General features: G+C 39.6%; 1 protein-coding gene across 1 annotated transcript in view; it reads right to left on the bottom strand.

Moving 5' to 3' along the window:
• Positions 1-23,007, bottom strand: part of LOC113081044 (NACHT, LRR and PYD domains-containing protein 3-like) — a 68,396-nt gene extending 45,389 nt beyond the window's left edge. The window contains exons 1-3 of the mRNA XM_026253098.1: positions 22,670-23,007; positions 2,114-2,389; positions 609-671 (exon numbers count right to left, since the gene is read on the bottom strand). Coding sequence (XP_026108883.1) covers positions 609-671; positions 2,114-2,369 — 319 coding nt within the window. The 5' untranslated portion in view covers positions 2,370-2,389; positions 22,670-23,007. The remainder of the gene's footprint in view (positions 1-608; positions 672-2,113; positions 2,390-22,669) is intronic.
• Positions 23,008-25,510: the final 2,503 nt, after the last annotated feature.

Genomic DNA, 25,510 nt, shown 5'->3' with positions numbered 1-25,510 from the left:
CAATCAGCAGTAAGGGCCGTGTTTAGCAATGATAGGGAGGACACTGAGGACTCAGTGCATGCAGAGGGTGGATAATAAATATTAGCAGATCGACTATAGAAAGTGAGAAATGGCAAATAGAGGAAAAAAAAAAGAAAATTATGGAGGAATAAAACATCAAAAAGAAGGGTTACAATCAGGCAAGTGGTAGGACCGCATAAATGTAGGAGCAGCTTTCCAGCTGTGGAGACAACTCAAGAAGCAGAAGGGAATCAGACGCCAAGGTTGCTTTGCTGCTTCAAGTTATGTTGATTTTGCTTTTTCACACAACTTTTCTGTACTGGCTTTTGCTTGAATATGCTGCGGCCGGCAGGCTTAGCAGATTCAGCCCTCATCACTGCCAGGATTGTGAACATACATGTGGGGCAGAGTTATCAAAATAGGGGCGAGGTCCTGTTGGGCATTTTTGTTTTGGTGCTGTCAAATGTCAACATCATTTGGCAAAAACTGCTTAGTGCACCTTTAAGCCTTTGTAAAATACCACAATGGATAGTATTAAAACTATTCAAGATGAGCCAGTTCTGTGCTTGGCTCTTTAATTGCTGTTATATTCTGTAATAGTTGTTTACCTAAAATCCTTTTTGAATCAGCTCCAACATGAACAGATGTCTTCATAATGCCCTCAGCCTTAGCTGTGACCAACAAAGAGAGAGAACAAGAGGATCAATCACTAAATCATGCCAACACATCAAAGCAAAGTGGAATCTTTATGTCAAGCAAACGTTGTCACGGTACCAAAATTTCAGTATCCGGTACCGATACCAGTGAAAATCCACGGTTCTCGGTAACAATTTCGATACCAAAGCAAATCACAAAAATATGCTAAATACACAGTTTTTATCACTAAAAATAAAACCAATGCCATTCTTTATACTTATAAACAATTGTGTTTAAAGTTTTTTTTCCCAAGTAATATAATTATGGAAAGTAAATTTGTCTTTGAATTAATGAAATTTAAACATTACATTTTTGGGTAAACAAAGGGGATTTGCTATTAAAATTCAAATTAAGAAATATTGTGATTTATTTCTTTAAAAAATGAAGTTTTATTTTTTTTAACTGTAGTAGCAGTATCACATACATTTTACTAAATAATAGTAATATTTCTAGCACAATGCCTTTATGTAAAAATGTACTTTTATTTTACAACCCTATATGCAAACCTTGGCAATATAATCGCCATTGGCTAGTAACATTTTTTGTTTACTCACCAGACTGATATACTATTTTACATACACACACACACACACACACAAATGATTCCAGCTTATCTTTGTAAAATGGCACAGCTTCTTAAATCTTTATAGATTAGAACTAAAACTTGATAACCATATATGAATGCATATTTGTCATTTTGGGTTTCTGTAAAAAAAAAAACTAATTGTAATAGATCATATTAATTATTATTAAAGGTTATACTACTACTAATTCTACTACCATACTAACAATATACAATACACTATGGATTGATGAGGTGCTGGGTTCATCAATATTAATTACGTTGTCTGCGTTCGACCGAACTGATTTGCTGAAATCAAAACAGGGATGGTAAGAGATGAGTGCCAGCCAATGAAATTGCCATTTGCGCATTAGCTCCGCCCATTCCCGGAGACACCGGCATATCTTCTGCTTGTTCGAAAAAGTTTAATAATTCTAAATGAACAGGAGAATACAACAAAGAATATAGTTTACATGTAACGTGTCGACTTTGTATGACTCTGGCTCTCTCTCTTTGCATGTGTGAGAAACAGCGCTATCGGCAAAGCAATGGCAAGTCGTGCGCCTTCACACAGAGTTTACAGTTCAGCAAATACAGGTTCGCTGTGTGTCCATTGAGATGAACTAAAATAGAGTTTGAGATTCCGTCTGTATTTTCTACTTCGTGGAAATCATACCGCTGTATACGTCAAGAACCGGGTTGACCGGGTCCTCAGTACCACCGGTACTTAAAGAAACCTGGTACCGTGACATTTTCATTTTTTTAGTACCGACTTGGTACTGAAGTACCAGGTCTTTTGACAACCCTATGTCAAGCCATCAATCTTGTAAACAATCACAGTAAAAAATGTTTTACCTTGATTGTGTTTGTTCTCCAACTGTTCAGCTAGAAGATTCTGGTTCATCTTCCTTAGGATCTCCACTGATATCTTCACAGCTTCTTCTGGTCCAAATCGTGCAACCATCTTATCCACTGTGTCAAAGATATCTGCCTTTTCCATCTCAGAATTTGATATATGCTCATCATTCTTTAAGTTCCACTGAAACTTCTTTAGATCTACTTCTACCAGATCCACCAGCGAGTTCATGAGCAGCTCTTTAACAGATGCCATCACCTTTCAATTATTCACGTCTGCAGAACAAGAAGAAAAAGATCTGAAGTAGTTTCACTACTTATCAGGGAGAACCTTCCTTCATGTGTGTGCTCTACTGTAGACTAGCAAGACACATTTAATTTAACAATCAACACAGATAAGCAGTAGAACAAGCATACGATTAAGGTAAACACTACTGGTGGGGATAGTCTGATTAGGAAAAAAACATAATAACCCATTAAACTACTCTCTACAACATTACAATTCACCAGTTAATACACACAAAGTACCTGTACCATTAATCAGTTGTAAAAAGTACAATCAAATCAGAAATAATGCCAAACCATTTTGTAATAAGTGAAAAAGGATTTGTAGTTCATTATTTTCTGCCAAGATCTTAAGATCCTGCGATTACATTTTTTTATTTATTTACAGTTTATTTAATCTAAGGCTGTGTGGCTGGAAGTCAGTTCTAGTTGTTGTGTTTCTGCTCATCTCTTTTCTTGTTGTTACTCTTTCCTTTAAAATGGATCTTATGATGCTTTTTTAAAGATATCGATCATCGCGTTAGTTCAGTCAGGTCATGTTAGTCACGCTTGCATAAGCTGACGGTCAGCTGTTCCTGACGTGTACCAATCCAGTGTTGACACCTATCACCTGTGGTCTATTAAATTCCCATTCTTCAGTGTCTCTTCCATCGCATCGCTGCTTGCAATTAACTCCCTCCTCCAACCCCAACTCCACCAACTGAACCTGTAATCCGATCTAACTTTATTCTTTCTTTACAGTCTCTTCATTGGAAAGCAGTCTCTGTCACATTTTGTTTAAAACTTATGTAATTGTGAATTGTAATTATATATGCTTATAATGGTTGTGTTCTGTACCCCAGGGGGGTTTGTCTTGCTGCTCTCCCCGCTCTGTCCAAGCATGGCTGCATGGACAGGCGTGTGGAGTGTTGCCCAGAACAAAACCATACCGCCAACACCTACGCCAACTGTATGCAATTATAATTGTCATAAATATACTAGACGGAAGTGGTCCTGATTGAACATTATTTTGTGTATTTGGTGTCATATGTTGACATCCTTTAATTAAAAAAAATACATTATTTTTCATATACTGTACATTATTGTAGGTCCTCTATGCTCCACCTCTCTCAAACACATCGTTTTCTACAAAGTCCCTCCTTCCGACAAGAACAATCTGCTCTGATTGGCCAACTCACCCAGTGCATTGTGATTGGCCTAACACTGCAAGCACTCGTCGGAAATGTAGCGCCCCTTTCCATAATCGCAAGCTTCATCTTTCAAAATAAATGTAAAGACAGTTAATAATGTTCTTAGTTTTACCATCAGTTCCAGCCTGTAAGAGAAACAGAGTGGTGTGATAGACAAAGTGATGAAGCTCCTATGTGTTTGCAGTACACAAGCTACTGACGGTTAAGACAGCCGACTCCACTGTGTGACCCTTTCTCTCTCTCACACAAATGATGTGAAAAACTCTACATTTGAACAGTCAACAGCAAATACTTAAACTAATAACAAAACATACTTACAGTAGCTGATTCAGAAAAACCAGATTGTCATAAGTCAGATTTACCTCCTCTCCTAGGTTCAAGAAATAGTCATCCATAAAACGTGATTGCTGTTCTGTTTTAAGTAGCCTTAAAGATTCCTAAATGGATCTACTTTCAGAATGCCAATTAAAGTGCTTTTGCTCCCGGTCATGGCTGCTTCAACACTAACTGCGGTTACTGAAACCACGTGTGGTGAAACGCAAATTATTGCTGCGGTCCTTTTCTACCACGCCCCCCCCCCCTCGGGTAACATTTGCGAGGGAGCATGTATATAAGGTGAGTGGTTCGGTAAAACGAGTATTGCGTCATATCTGGCGATCTCACTTCCGGCGTCTCGTTGTGTTGCACGAGAGGGTATGTATGGGTGTTTTCTCCGAGGTTTTCCGTGTGGTAGACGCTAAAAGTGCTTTTGTTATGTTTGTTGTTTGCTAACAGTAACTTTGTTTGAGCTGGCGTTCGGGTGAGTGCATGTTGCACCCATAGATTAACAACCGTTGCTTTGCCGTTGCGCTCCGCTGTACGTGCAAACTCCATGTGACATCTTTGTGGTTGAATTCTGCTGTCGGAATGTGATCGAACAGAGGGGTGGCCGCCGTATGGATGTGTTTTGCACGATTTGGTATGTATAACTTCCTATTTCCCTTTTTGCCCTCATGAAGGTAAATGGGGCTATAATTCTTTTGTGTTTTAGGAAGTGAAATCATTCTGTGAGTGGGCTTGTTTCACTTCCAGTAACAACTTGATTTCAGCATGGCTGGCACCTTCAACACTGCCGTTTTGCTTTAATTCTGTTTTGTTTAATGATTTGGGTTGTATGTATTGATTTTGTGTAAACATTTTTGTTCCCTGTTCTTTTGTGTTTTCATTTTTGTTCTTTTTTCTCTTCTGTTGTTAATATTCGTTTTGCTTTTGTTAAATGCATGCTGTGCATCTGTTGGCATTGCATTTGCTAACGCTCGTTTGGTCTTTTGTGTTTCATGTACATTTGTGTGTTTTTTTTATTTTTGTTTATTTTGGTTGCATTTATTTTTCTTGCTTTATATTTTGTAACGTCGGCTTGGTATTTCAAAATTTGTCCTCTTATTTCTTTTGTTGTTGTAACCTTTTCTTTTTTTTTGTGCTGGAGCTGGGGCCTGGAGAGGGCAGGCTGACCCTTCCCGTGTGGTTATCTCGCTGTACACTAGAGTGGTGTGGAGTTGCCGTGAATTCTTTGGAGGGTGAGTGGTTTGAGGCACGTGTGTGTGTGGTTATCATTATTACTATTACGGGCATTTTTGAAGCCCGGTGTCCAGCCTGCCACCTTAGTAGTAAGCCCCAGCTCTCTTGTTGTGGTGTTTGTTTTCTTCTTTTGTTTGTTTTGCAGCAGGTGGTGCTGCTTGCTGTGTGGAATCTCCTTGCGGTTACGTATGATTCATTGAACGAGACCATCTTGTTTTTTTTAATTGTTTGTTAAATAAAGATGTATAAGTTTTATACAAGGTACCCATGCCTCTTGGTCATTTTCTGAGAAATTGAACCTGTGCCCTTTGGGCTTTTCCCAGAGTTCGTTCTGGGTGGCGTAGTCGTTATTTTTTTTTGTAATAATAGCTTACAAAGTTAAGAGCTGCCGCGATACCGCATAACGCGACACACGCCTTCTTTCTTTGCGTGAACATTTGGGCGGCATTATACAAATATTTCCACATCATGACATAGACATGAGGGGGCGTGTTTGAATGAGCTGTTTTAGAGGGTGTGGCAGAGTCTTAACGTTGATAAAGAATATCTCTTTGGATTTAAGACTTTAGTCTTTGCAACTTTAGGATAGGATAGGATGGATGTGCAATCAGAGCAGATTGTTCTTGTCGGAAGGAGGGACTTTGTAGGAAACGATTTGTTTGAGAGAGCTGGAGCATAGAGGACCTGCAATAATGTACAGTATATGTCACAAGCGTCAAATCGGATATATTTTTTTGACATGCACACACTGCACAAATAGTGAAAGGAAAAGTGAAAGTGACATATTGATAATATAGGGTTTCTCACTGTTTCTATTCTATTTCTCTCCTACACGGTTTCTTTATTTGTTCTTAACAGCAGAATTAATATTCATCCATTTATGTATAAATGTACATACAAACCACTGTGCTGTGCTGCTTATTTATCACAAAAAAGCCCCTCCCCCACTTACAAACCGGGTTGCCTGTGGATGAGTATTCAAAACAAGGTTGTTCTGCTCCACTTCACAGCTGCCGAGTGAAAGGAGAGTTTTATAAAGACAGGACACACATTTATACAATGCTTTATTCAAAAATAAGAGCCATACATCATTACGTTATTTCTGCATCACTTCACATGCATAGACCTTTCAGTTCATGGTTCAATCCGATCAAGTGTTTACATGCACTTTCAATCATATTATAAGAGGAATAAACTACCCCCTTCAGTTCGATCGAAATTTCATTCCGATTGAGCTCAATCAGATCGATTAAGGTGTTTAAATGAAGGCTTTTCAGTCCGATTGAGCCATCAATCCAATTACAAACAGATTATTCGGTTTCATGTAAACGTAGCCAGTGTGTCAAAATAGGGACAGCCATTCACTCCCACCCTAAACCCATCTCCCCATATTCCACTCGTATAGAATTATACAGATTTTTTTTTCAACACAACAATTTAACAGCTCAACAATAAAACATGAGTTCAAGGATGACACAAATCCTGTCCATGGATTTCCATCTGCTTGCCACCAGAGGTCGCCCGCCAATTACATTGACTTTCACATTACACAGTGAAACACAAATATTACATTTCACATGCTCCATTTCACTAATTACATTTTCAGCTGTGGCCAATAACACAGACACACCATATAAATCAGTCTCACACCACCATTCAATGCAGAGTATTGTTTAGCGCAGTGGTTCCCAAAGTAGGGGTCGCGGGACCCCGGCGCAGGGGTCGCGAGATGATTTCGATATAGGCTTTATATATTTTTGTTTCAATTAATTTAACTCTTTTGCATTGCACGTACGATCACACCGGTGTGTTCAGTCTAGGCTAGTCCCTGGAGTGTACGACCACACCGGTCAGTGCATGACGTGAAATTCAAATGTGCTCTCGCGAGTTGGCTGGCGCTGAGCCAGAGACAAGTGCGCTCAGAGCTGTCATCACAACTTTTCAGTGTTTTCAACCACATAATGTTTATTTTAGGTTTCAGACATATAAGTACTAGAAAAAACAATACATTTAGAGTTTGTAAAATACACACTGATGTCAAAGGAAGAGGCAATAATAATCTTTTACATTATAATTAGACACATTTTATTCATATCAGATACACATTGTGTAAGTAACTGTAAAGTTTACTCCATTATTCTCCCAGTTCACCAGCCACTTACTTTTATGTATTTTGGGAGAAGTGGATGAATTCACGTGTTGTAAATCCAACAGATCTGATTCTCTGAACTGCGTCTGCGGCACAAACTAAGATGGCGGCGCCCATCGCGCATACAGCTCAACTAACGCGATCGTTATAAAGGTGTTTAAACAACAAAACACTTCCACTTGCACATATTTGACAATCGGAATATCAGCTATTTCATGCCATATCTAACAAATTTGTTAATATTTTGAATAAAAAAGGAAAAATGACAAAAGCAGATCATTCATTCAGCTCTGTTGTTGCTGCGGTATGTCATGTGACAAGCAATGACGCGTCACCATGGAAAGCATAAAGTGACACATCTAGCGGATTAGCATGAGTGTGTGTGTGTGTGTGTGTGTGCGCGTGTGTGTGCGCGCGCACGGGTGTGAGCACGCGTGTGAGCAGCTCAGACTTACTCGACTGGTTCCTGATGGCAGAATAATGAACGAGTTCAACCCAACATAGCTGCACAGTTACTTTCCGAGAGAGAACAGGTGGATATCGAGCAGCTCATGCAGAATTGTAACACTGATTTTGCACGCAGAACAATAAAATATAACTTCGTGTGCTTTGAGACTGGGCATTAAATCGATTTGCTGTACATTTCACGCGACGAGAGGTGGTTTTTTGGGGGGGGGGGTTCGCGGGGCAGCAGCGCATTTATCATGGGGTCGCGGGCTAAAAAGTTTGGGAACCCCTGGTTTAGCGTGTTATTGAAAGCGAAATCAGAGAGCCAGTTCCCAATCCTAGTTCTTAGTCTAGGCTTTATTATGTGAATCTTCCCTTTGTCTAGCCATTTTGGATTATGTTTGAACCTTGTCTGGACTATTGCTTGTTTGTGGATTACCTGTTTGCCTCACCCTCTGGATTGTGTTATTCGTTTTGCCTGTGCTATATCTGTTGATTTGGTCAACCCTCCTTGCCAGACCACGTCTGTTAAATAAAGCTTTACATATGGATCCGCATGGCATCTCTGTTTATTTTTTAAGGTTGATAAAAGGTGAACATTTGGATTTCCTTTAATTGACCAGACATTAACTATCTGTCTGTCATTGACATGGACACATTTATTTCAGCAATTAACTGACTAAGTTAAGTTGAATATTAGGGGGCTGCCCTACTCTTTAACAACATGGATGTGACTGTCACCGGCTCCATGGGGCTTTAAGTCAGATAGACCTCCATGAGTTACTAAATCTGTGCAGTGTGCAATAAATTTATTATTAATGAACAGATCCACTAATAACTTTTTTCCCATTCAACCCAATATTTAGAGAACATGTGTGTAACATTCCGGTTTGTTGCAAAATCACAAGCAAAATGAGATTCTCTAATACTACTTGTGAAATTTATTTCTTTATTATGTATATGTTTTTTTTTTTTTTTTAATAATGCCCAAATTGTGTCCCATATTGATAGAAGTTGCATTGTTTGACTCAGGGATCCTCAAATCTGCCCCACGAGATCCACTTTCCTGCAGAGTTTAGCTTTAACCCTACTCAAACACACCTGAGCAATGTCTTCAGGATCATTAAAAAAATAATCACAGGTAGGTGAGTTTGATCAGGGTTGGAGCTAAACTCTGCAGTGCATTGGCCCTCCAGGACAAGATTTGAGGAACCCTGAATTAGACAATAATTGATTTAAATATTCCAATTACCAGGCTTTCACACAAAGGGGTTGTAAAACTCCCCAGTATTTCCAAACTCCCCCTTGGAATTTCAGCCTTTATCATTGGACAAGACCTTCCTAAGAGGCGTGAACTGTCTAAGACTTTAAAAATGCCCATACCAGTTCTGCCCTCTGTTTTTCCTTTCTTTTGCTAAGAGTATGTGAGCTAGAATGCTCTTGGACTGCTAAGTCTGCGCCAGGCCCCATGCCTTGATTTTTCCATTCACCAAAGATATTACGATCTCAACTGATGTCTCTTTTAGTCCTATTCACTTTCCACTGGGAAGAAATTCCCAATCACCATCGAGTCAGGACACCTTTGGAATTCATCACTCTTCAGAACTGGAAGAACGAGATCGAGACTCCTACACCACTGAACCCCGAAACCATCATGACTTTGCATCCAGAAGCTCATTCCAGGCCAAGGAAATGCAAGTATCATACATTTAACTAAACGAAACAGAGGTTTAGTATGAGCTATAGACCCCATAAGAAACAGCGCTGATGCTTTTACTCAGGTGGTTGAGTGACTCTTTTCATAGCTTCATTCTCTGGTTTTCCTGGTGGTATCATCCATCAAATCTCATTTGCTCTTTCCCCTGTATGAGTATTTGTATGCTCTTACGTTTCTGCTTGGTAAACTGAAGTTCCTCTCTTTGCATCAGCTTAAATTTTAGTCCTCGTTGTTTGCTTGGATTAAAAAATATATAATTAAACCACTATGTCAACTATAAATGGAGATGTTCGTCCTTGCAGAAACCTAATATGTGCCATATAGTACATCTGATACAACAGGACTCTTATCACAAAAGACTAGACAAAACAAATATGATGGACAAGACAGGATAAACAACAGTTTTGGCCCTCACCCCACAAAAATAAGAACAATCATATACACAGACACAGACATATACATAGACACGCATCATAAATAAGATGGTAAAGTGCAATTGTGCATGTTTGACGTTAACTAATAGAAAGTGCACAGTGCTATTTAAAGTGCTGTCTTGTTCACACTTGTTTGAGAAGTACTTTTACCACCAATTCATCGCTAATTATGTATTCATCTTCATTACCACTCTAAGGTGTGTGGGATACATTTTCCTGACGGACAACCTACAAGAGAAAACCCCTGTCCTGTGTTGTTCATGGGTTATGAATGTCATGTAAGTAGGTCTCTTGGATAGCCATATTATTGCATCACATTTCGTTTATTTAAATATGTGTAATGGTCATGTTTAACTAATGCACCTATCTTCTTTTTGTTCCCTTTAGGTAACACCAGCTAGACCCTCCCCCAAAAGAAGATGTCTTCAGCCATTACACCAGAATTCAACTACTGAACCTGAAGCTATGGAAACAAATGTGGATGTCGGGAATTTGGAGAATATGCCTCTGCAGACGTGTGATGTCGGAACCCAGTGGCCAGATCACACAGAGCACAACTACAGTTTCAACTGCAGTAACAAGCCGATGAAGGACTGTGGGACTCAAACAGATCCAACACCATCAGTATCAGCACATCATTTAAATAACAAAGCCTTTATATTTTATACAGGTTTATGTGCTGACAGTTTCTGGCAACTTTTGCAAGACTTTTTTTCTCACAAACATTTTAGTAATTAGGCTGAATTTTATTAGGTTTAGTGACATGTTACAATGATTACATGGTAGGCTACAATTTCTGGTAAGCTACACTTTTTTATTATTTCAATTCAATTAAATGATTGTGATTTGATTTAATATTTACTCATTTGGATAAATATTAGGTAGGCTACACAAGGTAGGCATTAATTTTTCTCAAGAAAAAAACAACTCCCCCAACTTAATGATGTAAACATACAGAGAGCCCTATCAGCTGGCAGTATTATTTAAAAATAAAAATGTAAATATAATGCATTTTTTTAAATTATAATAACAACTTTATTTAATGATATAAGTAAAAATATAATATGTAATATAGTACACATATCAGCCAACTAGCCCTAAAAGACAATGTAACTCAACTTAGTTTATATAGGTCCATTTATAGTCAATCATTAGTTTGAAAATGCCTCTGAACAGTGCTTCAATAGATCTCAACAAAACTAACAGCTTTCTTCTTGTTCTTTTGTTTGCAGATTCCTCATGGGAATTAAATGGCACGTGTGAAGGGGTTTGTTGTTCCATGGCGTTCCTACCCATTCTTTTTGGTTCATGATTTGTTTGCGGTTCATAATATGACAATTTTTGTGATGCACCTTTTTGCTGCCTCTTTTCTACTCAAAAAGACCAACATATCTTTTTTGTCACTTGTTTCCCTGACCCAACTTCTATTATGTCACAATTCTCAGAAACATGACAAATTATACAAATAAACTAGGTCCTGTGTACAGTATATCTAGATCATTGTAAAGCGACATTGAGTATTATTAAAACTGCTATACAAAATAAACATATCATTATGATTATTTACCACTGGTGTAAACATTGTAAACATTTCCAATTTTTAGTTTTTTGAATGCATGATTATTGTGAAGTAGTGGCTGTGAGTTAATGCTAACACTGATTTATCAGATGGTATTTTAGTGTAAAAAAGTACATTAATTGTCTTTAAATCTTAAGCAGTACTTTTTATTGCCTAAGCATTTCATGTTAGAACCTAAAGAAAATTATTCACTGGCATAAGACCATAAGATATTAGATAATATATATGAGAAGATTCTTGAAATTCTAGATATGTATGCTACTTTAGAAAGAGAGAGCAAGCAAGTGTGTGTGCTCTTGTTTTTGACATATCAGGACACAACTCTGTATAATGACATGGGTATGACACGGGTATTACAAGGAGAGGGTGACTTATGAGGACATAAACCATGTCCCCATTTTTCAAAACGCTTCTAAATCATACTGAATGAGTTTATTGAGAAAGTAAAAATCCACAAAGTTTCCTGTGAGGTTTAGGTGTAGGGTTGGTGTAGGGCCATAGAATATACAGTTTTTACTGTTTTTACTGGTGTGACCTCGGCATCCTGGCTAAATTCGCCCATTGGCCTCTGACCATCATGGCCTCCTAACAATCCCCATATCTGCTGATTGGCTTCATCACTCCGTCTCCTCTCCTCCAGTAAGCTGGTGTGTGGTGAGCATTCTGGCGCACTATGGCTGCCGTCGCATCATCCAGGTAGATGCTGCACATTGGTGGTGGATGAGGAGATACTCCCTGACTATGTAAGCGCTTTGAGTGTCAAGAAAAAAAATTTAAGGATTTATAATTATTATTATTAGATACATGATTGGGCTAGTTTTGAGCAGCGATTGAGTTATTATGAAAATATGGCAACAGGTGCGCAGCTCCACATAGAGTAGTTCAAAGCACAAAGAAAAAAATCTGTGCTATAGTATACTGAGCCTTTTCTTTAAACCGTCTTTGAGAGAGTTTCATCATATTGACTGTCGTAACCAAACGCAACACAGATTTGAGAGACAGCCGCAGAGGAGAGTTTACGTGAACATGAATTGAATGACTTAAGTATTAATCTGTACCTCACACTGAACAACAGAACAGCTTCAGAACACTTGTACTTTGACTTTATGATGCTTTATAATGTTTTTTTTTTTTTTTTTTTTTGGCTTAACAATAACACAGAATTGGATAAACACAGTATTTGATTTGGATTGGTTTCTCTGACCGATTCCCGATCTGGTATCAGAAATATAAGAAATGTCAGTATTGGAGCCGATCCTCAGTATCGGATTGATGCATCCCTAATACAGTCTGCTTGTTAAAGTCGCTAAACCAGTTGACAAAAAGATACAAATGTTGCCGGAAGGGTTGTCAGAGGTACTTCAAGACCTGTTTTAATAGCACTGACTGGAATATGTTAAAGCAGGCTGCCACATACAATAACACCACAGACCTCCAAGAGTACTTAGAGACTGTCACTGCCTACATCAACAAGTGTATTTATGATTTAACAGTCACAATGACCATCACTGTCTGGGCCAACCAGAAACCATAACTGACCAGGGAGGTCTACAGACTCCTTAAGGCTCGGAACAATGCCTTCAGACCTGGAGATGTGGTGGGCCTCAAGACGGCTTGGGCCAATCTATCCTGCGGCATCAGAGAGGCTAAGAGCACTCCAGGAGAATAGCATATCGTTTCAGTGACAGCAGAGACACTCTGAGCCTGTGGCAGAGGATACAGACCATTACGGACTACAAACCCTCACTGCGGAATGAATGGCTTCCTCACTCACTTTTAGGCACAAAATAATCTTCTAGACTGACAACACAGCAGCAGTGGCTAAGAAAGCTCTACTTCCTCTGCAAACTGAGAAGATAGAGCCCCAGCACCCATCATGTACACCTTCTACAGAGGCACCATCGAGAGCATTTTGACGAGCTGCATCACTGTGTGGTATGGCACCTGCAACGTGTCATACTGCAAGACCCTTCAACACATAGTGAGAGCAGCTGAGGAGATCACTGGTGTCTCTCTCCCCACCTTCCAGAACATACACAACACCAGATCCCACTCTCCCACTACACAGCTTCTTCAGACTGCTATCATGAAGGAGACTACAGAGTCTCCAGGCCAGGACCAGCAGACCGGAAGACAGCTTCATTCATCAGGCTGTCAGGAAGCTGAACTCCCTCCAAACCTCTGCCCTCTGGTCTCTAAGCCTTTTGTAACTTTAATCAGACTGAATAAGCTCTTTTGCACTACAATCATCATATCTGCACTGTTCGTTTATTTCACTGGTTTGCACTCTATCTGCCATTTGCTTTGTGCTCCTGTCACAGTGTGACAAATGGCATGTGGAACTTATTCCCACTGAAGCAGTGTTCCCGGGGGAACGCTTTGAGTGTAACCCTGTTCCCAGGCCTGTGTGTGCGTTTGTTGCTGTGACAACCCCAAATGACGGATTGGCAACAGGTGTGGGGGATTTACTCAGAGTTTGCGTGAGGCCTCATCAACAGTGGAGAGGATAAAAAGCAAGAGAGAGAGGTGGTGTGCGTGGTTTTTCTCCCTTGTGAAAAGTCGTTTTATTGGGTGGTAATAGTTACTGGAGGACGGGTGAATGAAGAGGACAGTGTTGCTTGAGGAGGGATTCAAGGACAACAGAAGGAGAGTGAATTACCCTGTTTGCATTGGAGAGGAGCTGAGTAACTGTAATTGCACACGTTTGACACTGAATTGGATGTGGTTTGGAGTGTTTGGATCACGATCATAAATATCACTGAGTGGATTGTACTGATTCATTACCGATCTCTTACCTCTCCCTCCTCTATAAATGGTGATGTGAACTCTGCCTGTGACTGTGAAGAAAAAAACGTCTCAGAACATCCTCAGTGGCAGTGAGGATTGCGACCCCTTCCCCTCAGACAGAAACCCGAATGTGAGTGCTGGCTTTAAATTGCACTTCGTGAAGTGAGTTTGCAGTGGCTAAAATTGATGTTTTCCCCCACAATATATGTTTGAAGTGGAATTGTCGTGTGTGTGTGTAAGCTACATTCCTTTTTGCCATGCACTCTCTATGTGTCATGAGGGCTGACTGTCAATAGTAAGAGTCCTGCGACACTGATTTGTTCCAACTGTCTGGAGGTTGAGGAATTATCATCTGGGATGTGAATTAACCCCTCTGTTGTGCTAATAGGAGAAGAGATGCCCTGTTGAAATATTTACTATCTGCCTCAGAAGAAGCCCCATTCAGCCTGTTGACTTCGAGTCTGCTGTATCCCTGCTATTCATCTGTATTGTGAGAAGTGTTTGTTCCTTCCAACGCATGTGAACTGTATACTTTGTCTGAAGCATTCATTCTGTCTGTTTCAGTAGAAATCCTGCACAGCCTGTTGACTTAGAGTTTGTTGCATCCTTGTGGCCCACCTGTGCTGAGAGAGGTGACTGTCCTTTGTCACGAACGTGAGATGGGCACGCTTTGTCTGGAATATCCACTCTGACGGTGTCAAGAGAAGCCACCTTATTGTAAGACCGTGCACCTGCCGTATACGTACTCGACTGATATCATTCACCTCAAATTCCGTACCTGTGGAAGAAGGAAGGCTGGAATTACATGCTTACCGGAGGAGACTTACCGGACCCCTCACTTGCCAAACACATCCCCACCTCAAGGCTGTGTATCTGCCGTGTACGGACCTGACCGATATCCACCCGTCCCAAATTCTGCATCTGTGAAAAAGGGAAGGAAGTTTGGAAGTATTTAATTACCAGAGGAGACTTACCAGACTGCTGGCTTGCCGATCGTATTCCCACCTGTGAAATACCTACTTGACCACCCATCTGTCCATCTATTGCGGGGCCCGCACAGAGGAAGAGGGCGGGAGAGTCCCCGGTCGCTGCACTGTTCACCTTCAATCCCTGAGGGTAACAAAGAAGATTTTAGGTTAGGATTCCCAATTTGCTTTTACTTCAAAATAAAACTTGTTAAATTTATTCTCTGTCTCCGACTCTTCCCTCTGATACGCTCCTCGAGGTGGTCCTGGTTTAGGGGTGGGCGCAGTCCAGCTTGGCCCTCCTGACCTGTGACACTCCTTTAACTTTTTTACATGTCCTTACTTGTATATTTGAGTGAGTGAAGTGACATTCAGCCAAGTATGATGACCCATACTCAGAATTTGTGCTCTGCATTTAACCCATCCAAAGTGCACACACACACACACACACCGTGAACACACACCTGGAGCAGTGGGCAGCCATTTTTATGTTGCGGCCTTGCTCATGGGCACCTAAGTCATCGTATTGCCAGCATCTGATTCGAACCCACAACCCTAGGTTTAGAAGTCAAACTCTCTAACCACTAGGCCACAACTTCCCAAAAAAATACAGTATAGCTGTGTTATATATGTTTAATCTGTATTTATCTATTTTTCCATTCTACTATTCGTGTTATCTGTATGCACCAAGGGTCTGAGAGTAACACAATTTAAATTCTCTGTATGTATGTGCTGTACATGTGGAAGATTTGACAAAGCAGACTTTGAATTTGGCACAAAAGAGGATTTTTATTTATTTAATGGAACCATGGTTTGGGCAGTCCCAGCAGCCCAGGCATTATATAAAAAAGTAGGGAAGATTGTTTGTTCGATCCCTTCCTCTTTTACTTTAGATTCAATACTTTTATGTTTTTTTGTTTTTTTTGTTCTGTTAATTTGGGACCCAGCGTGTCAGAGAAGAGATTAGGCCCCAAAGAAACTGGGTTAATAGTGATTGTTACAATGCTGACTTGTGTTTGTATCACCTGCATTGCCCACTGTTAATTAAGGTGTTTTTTTTTTTTTTTTTTTTTTTTGTAGGTTAAGTTTTGGTTTCTTAAGCCAATGGTAGCCACTGAGTTGCCCTCACTGTGTGAATGGCAGTGGCGAGGTGGCTGAGATTGTGTGGTGGTTTGATCACTTTATCTTTAGCCCTATTCGGACGGGACTAGTTTTCTAAACTACGTTTGAGTTTCGATTTTTACCACCTGACGTCTGTGATTTTCATGTACCAATTCAGATGGGACTAACATCTCTGTGTTTATTACAGAGGTGGGATGGTCTGATTTGTGCATCTGGGAGTCACAGAGATCACGCGCACCGTATGCGTGCATTGCATACAATCGTTCGGATTGATTAATATTATTACACAATAAATCCTAAATGGCTAGTATAGCAAAACAATATTAATGTGTGGTTTCTTAAGTTTACCTTTCTGTCCCTCCCAAGGTTTTTTTCTCCATTCTGTCACCGATGGAGTTTCGGTTCCTTGCCGCTGTCGCCTCTGGCTTGCTTAGTTGGGGTCACTTCATCTACAGCGATATCACTGACTTGATTGCAAATAAATGCACAGACACTATTTAACTGAACAGAGATGACAACTGAATTCAATGATGAACTGCCTTTAACTATCATTTTGCATTATTGAGACACTGTTTTACTAATAAATGTTGTCCAGTTGCTTTGACGCAATGTATTTTAAAGTGCTATATAAATTAAGGTGAACTGACTTGACTTGGTTTTTCCTTTTTGTAGTAGGCTAAACCCATGTTTCATAAAATACTGCTGGCAATCACAGACATTCGCATTCAGACGGGATTAGTTTTCTCAGTGGATCACTGAGTTTGCTGAAAACCAGTAGGTAATTTGCTCTGGAATTATCATAGAGGTCGTGTGAGAAAAAAACAGATGTGGCAGATTCTGACGGAATTAAAATCACCAAGTACGTCTGTGAAACACAGATTTCTCAAATGACCTCCTGTAAAACTAGTCCCGTCCGAATAGGGCTTTTGTTTTTTTCGCTTAGTTTTTCTGTAGGTTTGCTGTTAGCTTTACTGCTGCGAGAACACTTTTGTATGGAGCTAGACGAGTCTCAAAAAAGATAAATGCACACACTACATTCACATATGCACACACAGAATTCATGCATGCACACACATGATTCATAAATACACACACAGGATACACCAATGCGCACAAAATTCACAAATGCACACACAAAATGTAAAAACCACAGAAGATTCACAAATACATACAAAATTCACATATTGCACACACCCTGACTTGGCCCAACACACAAATGCATTCTTTTTAAACGGAGAATGATCAGCAACCAGAAGCCATGTTGAGGTCTCAACCAACAGAAAGACAGAACTCCACCGAGCTAGCTCGCGCTTGCGACACAGGCATATCGCGCTGTGTGAACGCGTTCATGTGATTGGCTTAGAAGTAAACGATCCCCCCACGTGGGGTGCATTCTTGTGATTGGCTAAAACAAGGGAGATATCTGATTGGTTGCTGATCATTCCCCGTTTAAAAAATGCATTTGTGTGTTGGGCCAAGTCAGGGGAGTCTCAAAATTCACACACAAATGCAGTGAAGTTCACAGACCGCAAGCAGTTTGTAAATCAAGGTGTATTTGCATTTCTGAATCGTGTGTGCATTTATTAATTTTTTGTGCATTTGTGAATTTTGAATGTATTTGTGGATTTTCTGTGCTTTTTACATTTTTTTTGTGAATGTAGTGTGTGCATTTATCTTTTTTGAGACTTGTCTAGCTTGATACTTTTGCTCATGCCACTTCTGTCTTCACTTTCTGGGTAACCTGTGGCCATCTAAAGTTGGTTTTCTATTTGTTCTTTTTTTTTTTTTTTTTTTTTTTTACTTTGTTTTCATGTGGGTATTTGAATTAAAGATTGGTGATGTGATGTTTTAATTCTTTCTACCTGTCTGAAAAAAATGTGCATGTTTATTAAAGTCACCTCATGGCCCCTTTCCTCTGGTTACTACTGACCTCTTAGGGTCATCCCACCACATTTAGATGAAAAATTTGTTTGTGACAAGGCTCGAACCCCAAATTACAATGTATGTTATGTTTTTAGCAAGCATTTAGCTAGATATAATTAACCACCCTTTACACAAACGTGATTACAGCAAATAACAGTCAAATGCCCATAAATATAATAAATTATTAGTAAACATTTATAAATATATATGAACTGAAGTGTAATGACATTGGTTAGCATTTAAAGGGATATTTAAAAAAAAAAGTTTTTAATCATTATGTCACGTTTATGAACTTTCTTTTTCCTTTTTTGGTCTTCCTGTTCTTGTTTTTGTTAAGTGATTGATCCCCACCTGTTTCCAGTTCCCTCATCACCTCCTGAGTGTTTAAATACCCGGTCTGTTCAGTTCTCCCTCATCCGTGATTAAATGTATTGGAACCTAACCTAAATTTATTGTAGATGTGTAAATGTATTGTTGATATGTTAATGCTGAATGTAATCTTGTATATTGTCCGTATTCTCCTTCGTCATCAGTAAACTCCTTATTTGTTGCAGATCCTCATCTCGCACTTTGTTTTACGTTTAGCACTACCATAGTTTTTAACACATTATATAATGTCTGTTGACATCATTAATAAAAAGTGCATGATCACATGATTTGAAAGCTTAATGACATTTGTAAGCATTGACATTTATATTAAATAAAGACATGTTAATCATTAGTTTATGTTTAATAAGTTTAGTAAACATTTTATCATATTTCTATCTGAATATATATCAACTAATGATCTGTTAATTAAGGTATCTGTCAGTTTAGCTGAAATATAACACAGCATTCCCCCAAAATACTGTTTTAAAATACTCTAATAATGTACATGAATTATTATTATTACAATATTTGTAACATATTACCTATGTTCCTCTTCACTATTGTCACACTCACTAACCTCACTCTGCTCACACTCCCTGGAATTATCACCCATTACCTGTTTTCAACTGGCACATAATCTAGTACTTCTTCAATACCTAACTGTTACACACAGTCAATGTCTGCTATTAGCAATGTCTGTTCACAAGGACTTCTAAAACTGAATTTACTTATTTGAGTTTCTCTCTCCATCATTGCTCCACTTTGTACTCTGTGTTGCTCTATAGTTTGGATAGATCAATGAAGATGACAGTGTCAATTTAGTTTTCTCAACTAATTTTCTCAACTTGGCTACTGAGGCTGTTTCATGTCAAAGCCTGGTCATTCTCGCTGGTTCCATCTAGATCCTCTGTAGATGCTGGCTCTATCAAGAGCATTGTGCTCTCTATCCTCAGCTCTTTCTAGGTGTTTGAATCCCTCTGAAACTTTCTAGTGCCTTCAAGCCCGTGACCTCACGTTATGTATGTAGAGTCTTAACAGGGAGTGCAGATCGGAGTGTACAGAGCCCTAAACTGCTCTGTACATGATAGAAGTCCAGCCAATAGCATTGCAAAAGTACAGCCTAGAAATGACAAGGGCCTGGATGAGAAGCATGCTTTGCTAGGAAGGGCCTGATCTTCCTGATGTTGTGCAATACAAACCTCCATAACTGTGCTATCCTTGCAATGTGGTCTCAGAAAATCAAAGATTACTCCTAGATTCCTAAACAAACTTGATGGGATTATTTTTGATGAATCTAGCTGTATGGTGAGATTGTGCTGCTGAGTCGGAATGGCAGGGAAGATGAGAAGCTCTATCTGATGTTTTCCATCCATGCAGATATGTCCCCCAGGCAGTCTGAGATTTGTGTAGCTATTGTTGGAGCATATGGTTGAAATGAAAGGTAGAGCTGCCTGTAATCAGCATAGACATGGTTGGAGAAATAATGCAAAGAAACCATGGGACCCATTGGAGAAGAGGAGAGGTCTAAGAACTGATCGCTGAGGAACCCTGTGACAAGTTGCTTTGGTTTCCTTCTTCCCTTACAATTCCCAGGCCACCTTGAAAGAACTCCCTGTAAGGTAAGAATTAAACCGGTGAAGTGGAGTTCCTGGGATATCCAGTGATGAGTGGACAAAAGGTTGTCAAAGGCAGCAGATAGCTTAGCAGAATGAAAATTGATGTCTTGGAATTGTATGATTCATGGTCAATCATGTTGTCTTAGGGTCTCCTGTGGAGTTCTACTGCTTGGTCAGTTTCCATTCAGAATATGTCAATACTGTCTGTTTCGCTCAGAGATCCTACATGTAATAAAGAGTGGAGGCAGGAATATGCAGAGCCTGTGGATGTTCTGTATGCAGGCATCAGTCTTTAACTTGATGCAAGCTGCAAACAGTAACCAGTTGAGAGAGATAAACAGAGGTCTAACTTGATGGGGTAGTTGTCGATAAACCTAGCTGGATGGTGTAACTATGACAGGGAAGATGGAAAGCTCTGTCTGCAGGTGATATTCTTTCATCCATGCCTAAATGTCCACTACATTAAACGGTGTGACTGCTTGAATGCAGTGGACACCAATTAATTCTTTCTCTGCCACACACAATTTTTTGGGTTTCATGAAACAATGCTTACCCGCCACATGTGAAATTTCCATGTTCTGGCTGTTATACATTCGGGGGCATTATTACTCATCTCCTGAATGAGTCTAGAATGTGCTGATCAAAAACTCATTTGAGGAAGATGTAGAAATGAGTGACCTCGTATATATGCATATAAAACTGCCTAATTTTACAGAGAGTGAAATGTTGATCCCAGAAGTGGCAAAGGACTGTGCAAGCTTTGAGACACCTTTACAGTTAGCACACCAAAAGCCTATAGCACACAAATGTCTCAAATAAAAACTCCTGTGGAACTGTTTGGCACTTAAATGCAGTAGATAAAACAGGCTATACAAATCACAAGTAGTTTCTAAGCCTACAGCTCTAATTAGAAATAAGTTCATTTAAATGAAGTACAAATTATGAATAGAAAATAGAAAAAAAACTTTGCACTGCAACATCTCCACTGATTTGTCGCTTCTCCTTGACTGGAGTTACTTGCCTGAGTTTCCCTCACCGTCATCAGTCCTCAGTGTGCTCACTCATTTGTGGTTTCCAGTGATCTATCCAGCATACAGTATATCAAGAACTGAGATTCACCTGCTCATCTTCTGTGTTGCACTTACCTATTAAATAAAGCTTTGCACTTTTCAGGTCCTCCTTCTTTTTTTCTTATTTCACATACTTTATGTAGTCTATTTACATGATAAAATTATTGTGCAAATGCAAGCCATCTTTGAATTTAAATGCCTTGTCAGATGCAGTTTTTGTTGCAACTTTGTAGTATAAAGATAGCTTTTGTTGATGTTGATACGGTTTTAGTTTATATTTACTCTATAATATTCAGTCACTGGTACTGAATAAATGTAAACATTTTGTGTTAAAGAAAACACAGATACAATTTATGAGATCTTGTAAAAATTGCCCGTAAAATGTTAGAAAATGCTGCTGAAAATCACTTAGAGGCAAATATTGACCCTGCACGATGCTGCAAAGAAACAAGATAAATAAACTTTAATGCACTACATTTATTTAAGCATTATATTCAGTTTCCATTGAAATAAATGTTCCAAAATAATGTGGCCGTGGCTCGTGAGGCATGACATGAAAAGACATTACAAACCTCTCTTAAGCTGCATGAAATATTTGAGAACAGAGTCAGTGAAACCACACAGCCCAAAAATGATACTAATATTTAGAAATAAAGGGGAAATCCTTTTTTTATGTTTTTAAAAAAAATTACATTTGAACAGAAATTTTTTGTGCATATGCTACTAAGCCAGGTAAAGTTATTTGCATGTATGTGTGTGTCCTGGTTTAACATGATCCCTAGTTGATTCATGAGTGCTTCTCATTTCTTGTTTGTGTACCCTCTTTTCATTTCCTTGTGTCTCAGTTCCATCCCTTTAGGATGTGAAAGAAGGATGCAAAAAAAAAGAAGAATCAATCAATCAATATATAAAAAATAAGTACATTAATAAAAATAAAGATGATTAAAGGAAAACTTATGTGTATATTGGAATATTCTTAATCACTCAAGATTCATTTCATAGTGTCCTCAGCTGCACCTTATATTGTTGAGGTTTGATTATGTAACATAAATATTCATAAAGTAAGATGCTTTTGAAAGCTTTTGCTCATTTTCATAGCTCATATGTAAGCTTCATCACTCCTCATTTCTTGCCTCCTTGGTGCAATTATAAAACCGAGATGTACTTCAATGAAGAAGCATCAATTTTAATATTGAGAAGCCAGAATCTTCAACTTCTAAGCTTACAAACATCTTTCTTCTCTTAGCAAGTACACAAATTTATAAAGTTCTAAAGATACATTGAAAGCACTTTAAAATCACTTACAAAGTGCAGAGTAAGTTTGAAATGAAAGAATAGAGACTCACTCTTTTCGCCGCACTCTCACCTCCACCCACTCAGTCCCAACATCCGGCTCAGAGAGAGAGAATCAGTTATGTACTAAGATCAATAATGAACATGGGTGGCACAGTGGCTCTGTGGGTAGTCCTGTTGCCTCCCAGCATGAAGTTACCAAGTTTGAGTCCTGGCAGAGCCAGGAGGCCTTTCTGAATGGGTGTGTGTGAGAGAGAGATAGAAAGGAAGAAATGGTATGTGGTTTTGGGTATGTTTAAAAAAAAAAAAAAATCAACAGCACATCTGCAAAAATCAAATGGTGGTGGCAGCATCATGCTTTGGGGGTGCTTTTCTTCAGTTGTAACTGGGGCTTTAATTAAGGTTGAGGGAATCATGAATAGCTTTAAGTACCAGGTGATTTATGCACAGAATCTTCTGATGTTTGTTAGAAAGCTGAAAAAAATAAAGCATAACAAAGATCAAAAACAAATATTTAAACCAACAAAAGAATGGCTTCAGCAAAGATAGATTCATGTTTTAGAATGTCCCTACCAAAGCCCAGATCTGAATCCTGTAAAATCCTATAGAGTTTTTTGTTCAGTCCTGAATTCTTCAATGAAAGTGTATTGTGATTAATTGTGCAATGTAGAGAGATTCATTGATTACAAAGGATAAACTGAAATGAGTGACAACTTTTCAGAATTTATAAAGGGAGAACTCTTTGCACACTTTCTTGGCTATATGTAAAGTTGTGGTTTCCATGCTGCTTAAGGACCAACATGGCATCAAGCTGCAAAGTTTAAATTATTATTATTACTATTTTTATAAATCTAGGGAGATGATGTTCCATGGTTCCCTGAGTAGGGAATGAGACACTGTGTCCTCTAGGGGTCACTATGGGGAACATCTCGTCATGACCCTTGTTTGAAGGATAAATTGAAAAAACACCAACGAGTTGGCCGGTGACAGCCTCTGATGTCACTACCGACGTGACTATTAACAGGCACCGGGAGAACATGTCATTCACTTCTTCGTCTGAAGCATGGCAGGGAGCTAGAGGATGCAGTGTCTCATTCCCTTCTCAGAGAACTATGGTTACATTCGTAACCTGAGGCATTCCCTTTCAAGGGAACTCAGAACTGCATCCTCTAGGGGTCGCTATGGGGAACAGGAATCTAGAAAGATTCCTTTAAAGGGATACAGCTAAGAACCTAGCATTTTATACTAAGTCTTGCCTGTCACACAGGGGCTACCACTTGTTTTCGCATAAGCTTGCTGAAGAAGTTGTCTCAACAGATCTCTAGTAGTAACACACTGTTTAGATAGATATCCGAGGATACAAAGGCGGAGTGAAAGTGTTCAGAAAATGCACACCTACCATAGCATGGATTTTCAAATACTGTTCTAAGTAGGGGCTCTCATAGCACTCTGATAGAGCAGCTCATAGCTGGAATGGTGCATCTCAAAACAGTATGTTTGAGATACATCAACTCGATCTGTGGAAATAATGCTGGAGCACTCTGGGGAAAAACAGAGAACTCAGTCTCATATGAGGATAACTGCGAATTTGCACTAGTAACGCACTCATAGGCGACTCTTCTTGGAAAAGGGGAGTGCTGCTAAACTACCACAAGAATTGCCCAAATATCATATCTCATCTCACATCAGATGGATCACATCTCTTAGGTTCTGCTAACCCCTGCCCAAAGGTGGGGGAGGAGTGCGAGTCACGACACTAGCCTTCTGTGCCCGTCTTTGATCCTCAGATAGAGACAAGACGTGGAATGAAGGATCTGAAAGCAGCAGAGCGCGCCTTCGTCTCCCTGAACTTCTCAATCACCATCTCAAGGGAAATACCAAAAACGTTCAGAAGGCGAAACCTGAGCATTGAGAAGAAAGACTTTTCTTTCTTCCTGATGTCTGCCAGGTTCATCCACAGATGTCTTTCCACTACCACCATGGCCACCATAATCCTGCCCATGGAGGAGGTGGCCTGCTTGGTAGTATGGAGAGAAATCCGTGGTGCGGCGCAATTCGGCTACCTGATAGGAAAAAGGCCCTCACCTCTATCCAGGTCTCTTAGCAGATCAGTCTGATATGCTTGAAGCACCAACATCTTGTGTAATAAAGCCACAGCCTGACCTGCTGCTGCATATGCCTTGCCATTTAAGTGAGATGTATTTCTTGAAGGGGCTTAGATGACAAGGAGGGAGATTAAGAGAGGATGTCTAAATGGATGTTTTTTCCCTATGAAACAGAGACAAATGAGAGCGAAGCTTTTTTTATTGAAAAAAATGCTCACAATGCATGCAGATTGCCTCCTCAAAGACATCGTGTGTGCGCTCTTCACCCAAACAAATTACGCAAAGATCGTGTGTCTCATCGGGTGACAAATAACGTCGACACAGATGCACACATTGTCAAAACGCTTGCTAGTAGTCGCCATGATAGACAGAGAAAGATCACTCCAACCTTACAACTTCGGCGATGAATCGTGGCCAAAGGATCTATATCGATTGCCAGGCGACGTGCTTGCGAACGTGTCCAATGTGGCGAATTCGCTTAAGTTCATGACTTGAAATGCGGTGAGATACTCTGTGGGAATCCTGTCAAAAAATCCTGATTTAACTCTTCCAGGGCTAGCTCTTGGGGGCCCCAAAAGTATGTGTGCCCATAGAATTATCCTAACTCCCCCCACCACCACCACAATTAGCATCACCCCTGCTTGTTGAAAGATCGAAGAGTGTTGTGAGTTGGAAGATTCGCAAGATGCTTCATCTTTAGTGGAGGAAGATGCTGACGAGTCAGTACAACATGATTCTTTTTTTGGGGCTGACAAGGGTCCCAAAGAGAAAAGAGACCCCTAAGTAAAC

Source organism: Carassius auratus, unplaced genomic scaffold, assembly GCF_003368295.1.
Source record: "Carassius auratus strain Wakin unplaced genomic scaffold, ASM336829v1 scaf_tig00032943, whole genome shotgun sequence".
NCBI classification, from domain to species: Eukaryota; Metazoa; Chordata; class Actinopteri; order Cypriniformes; family Cyprinidae; genus Carassius; species Carassius auratus.
The sequence above is the reverse complement of the archived record's forward strand: the minus strand, read 5'-3'. Positions and strand labels throughout refer to the sequence as shown.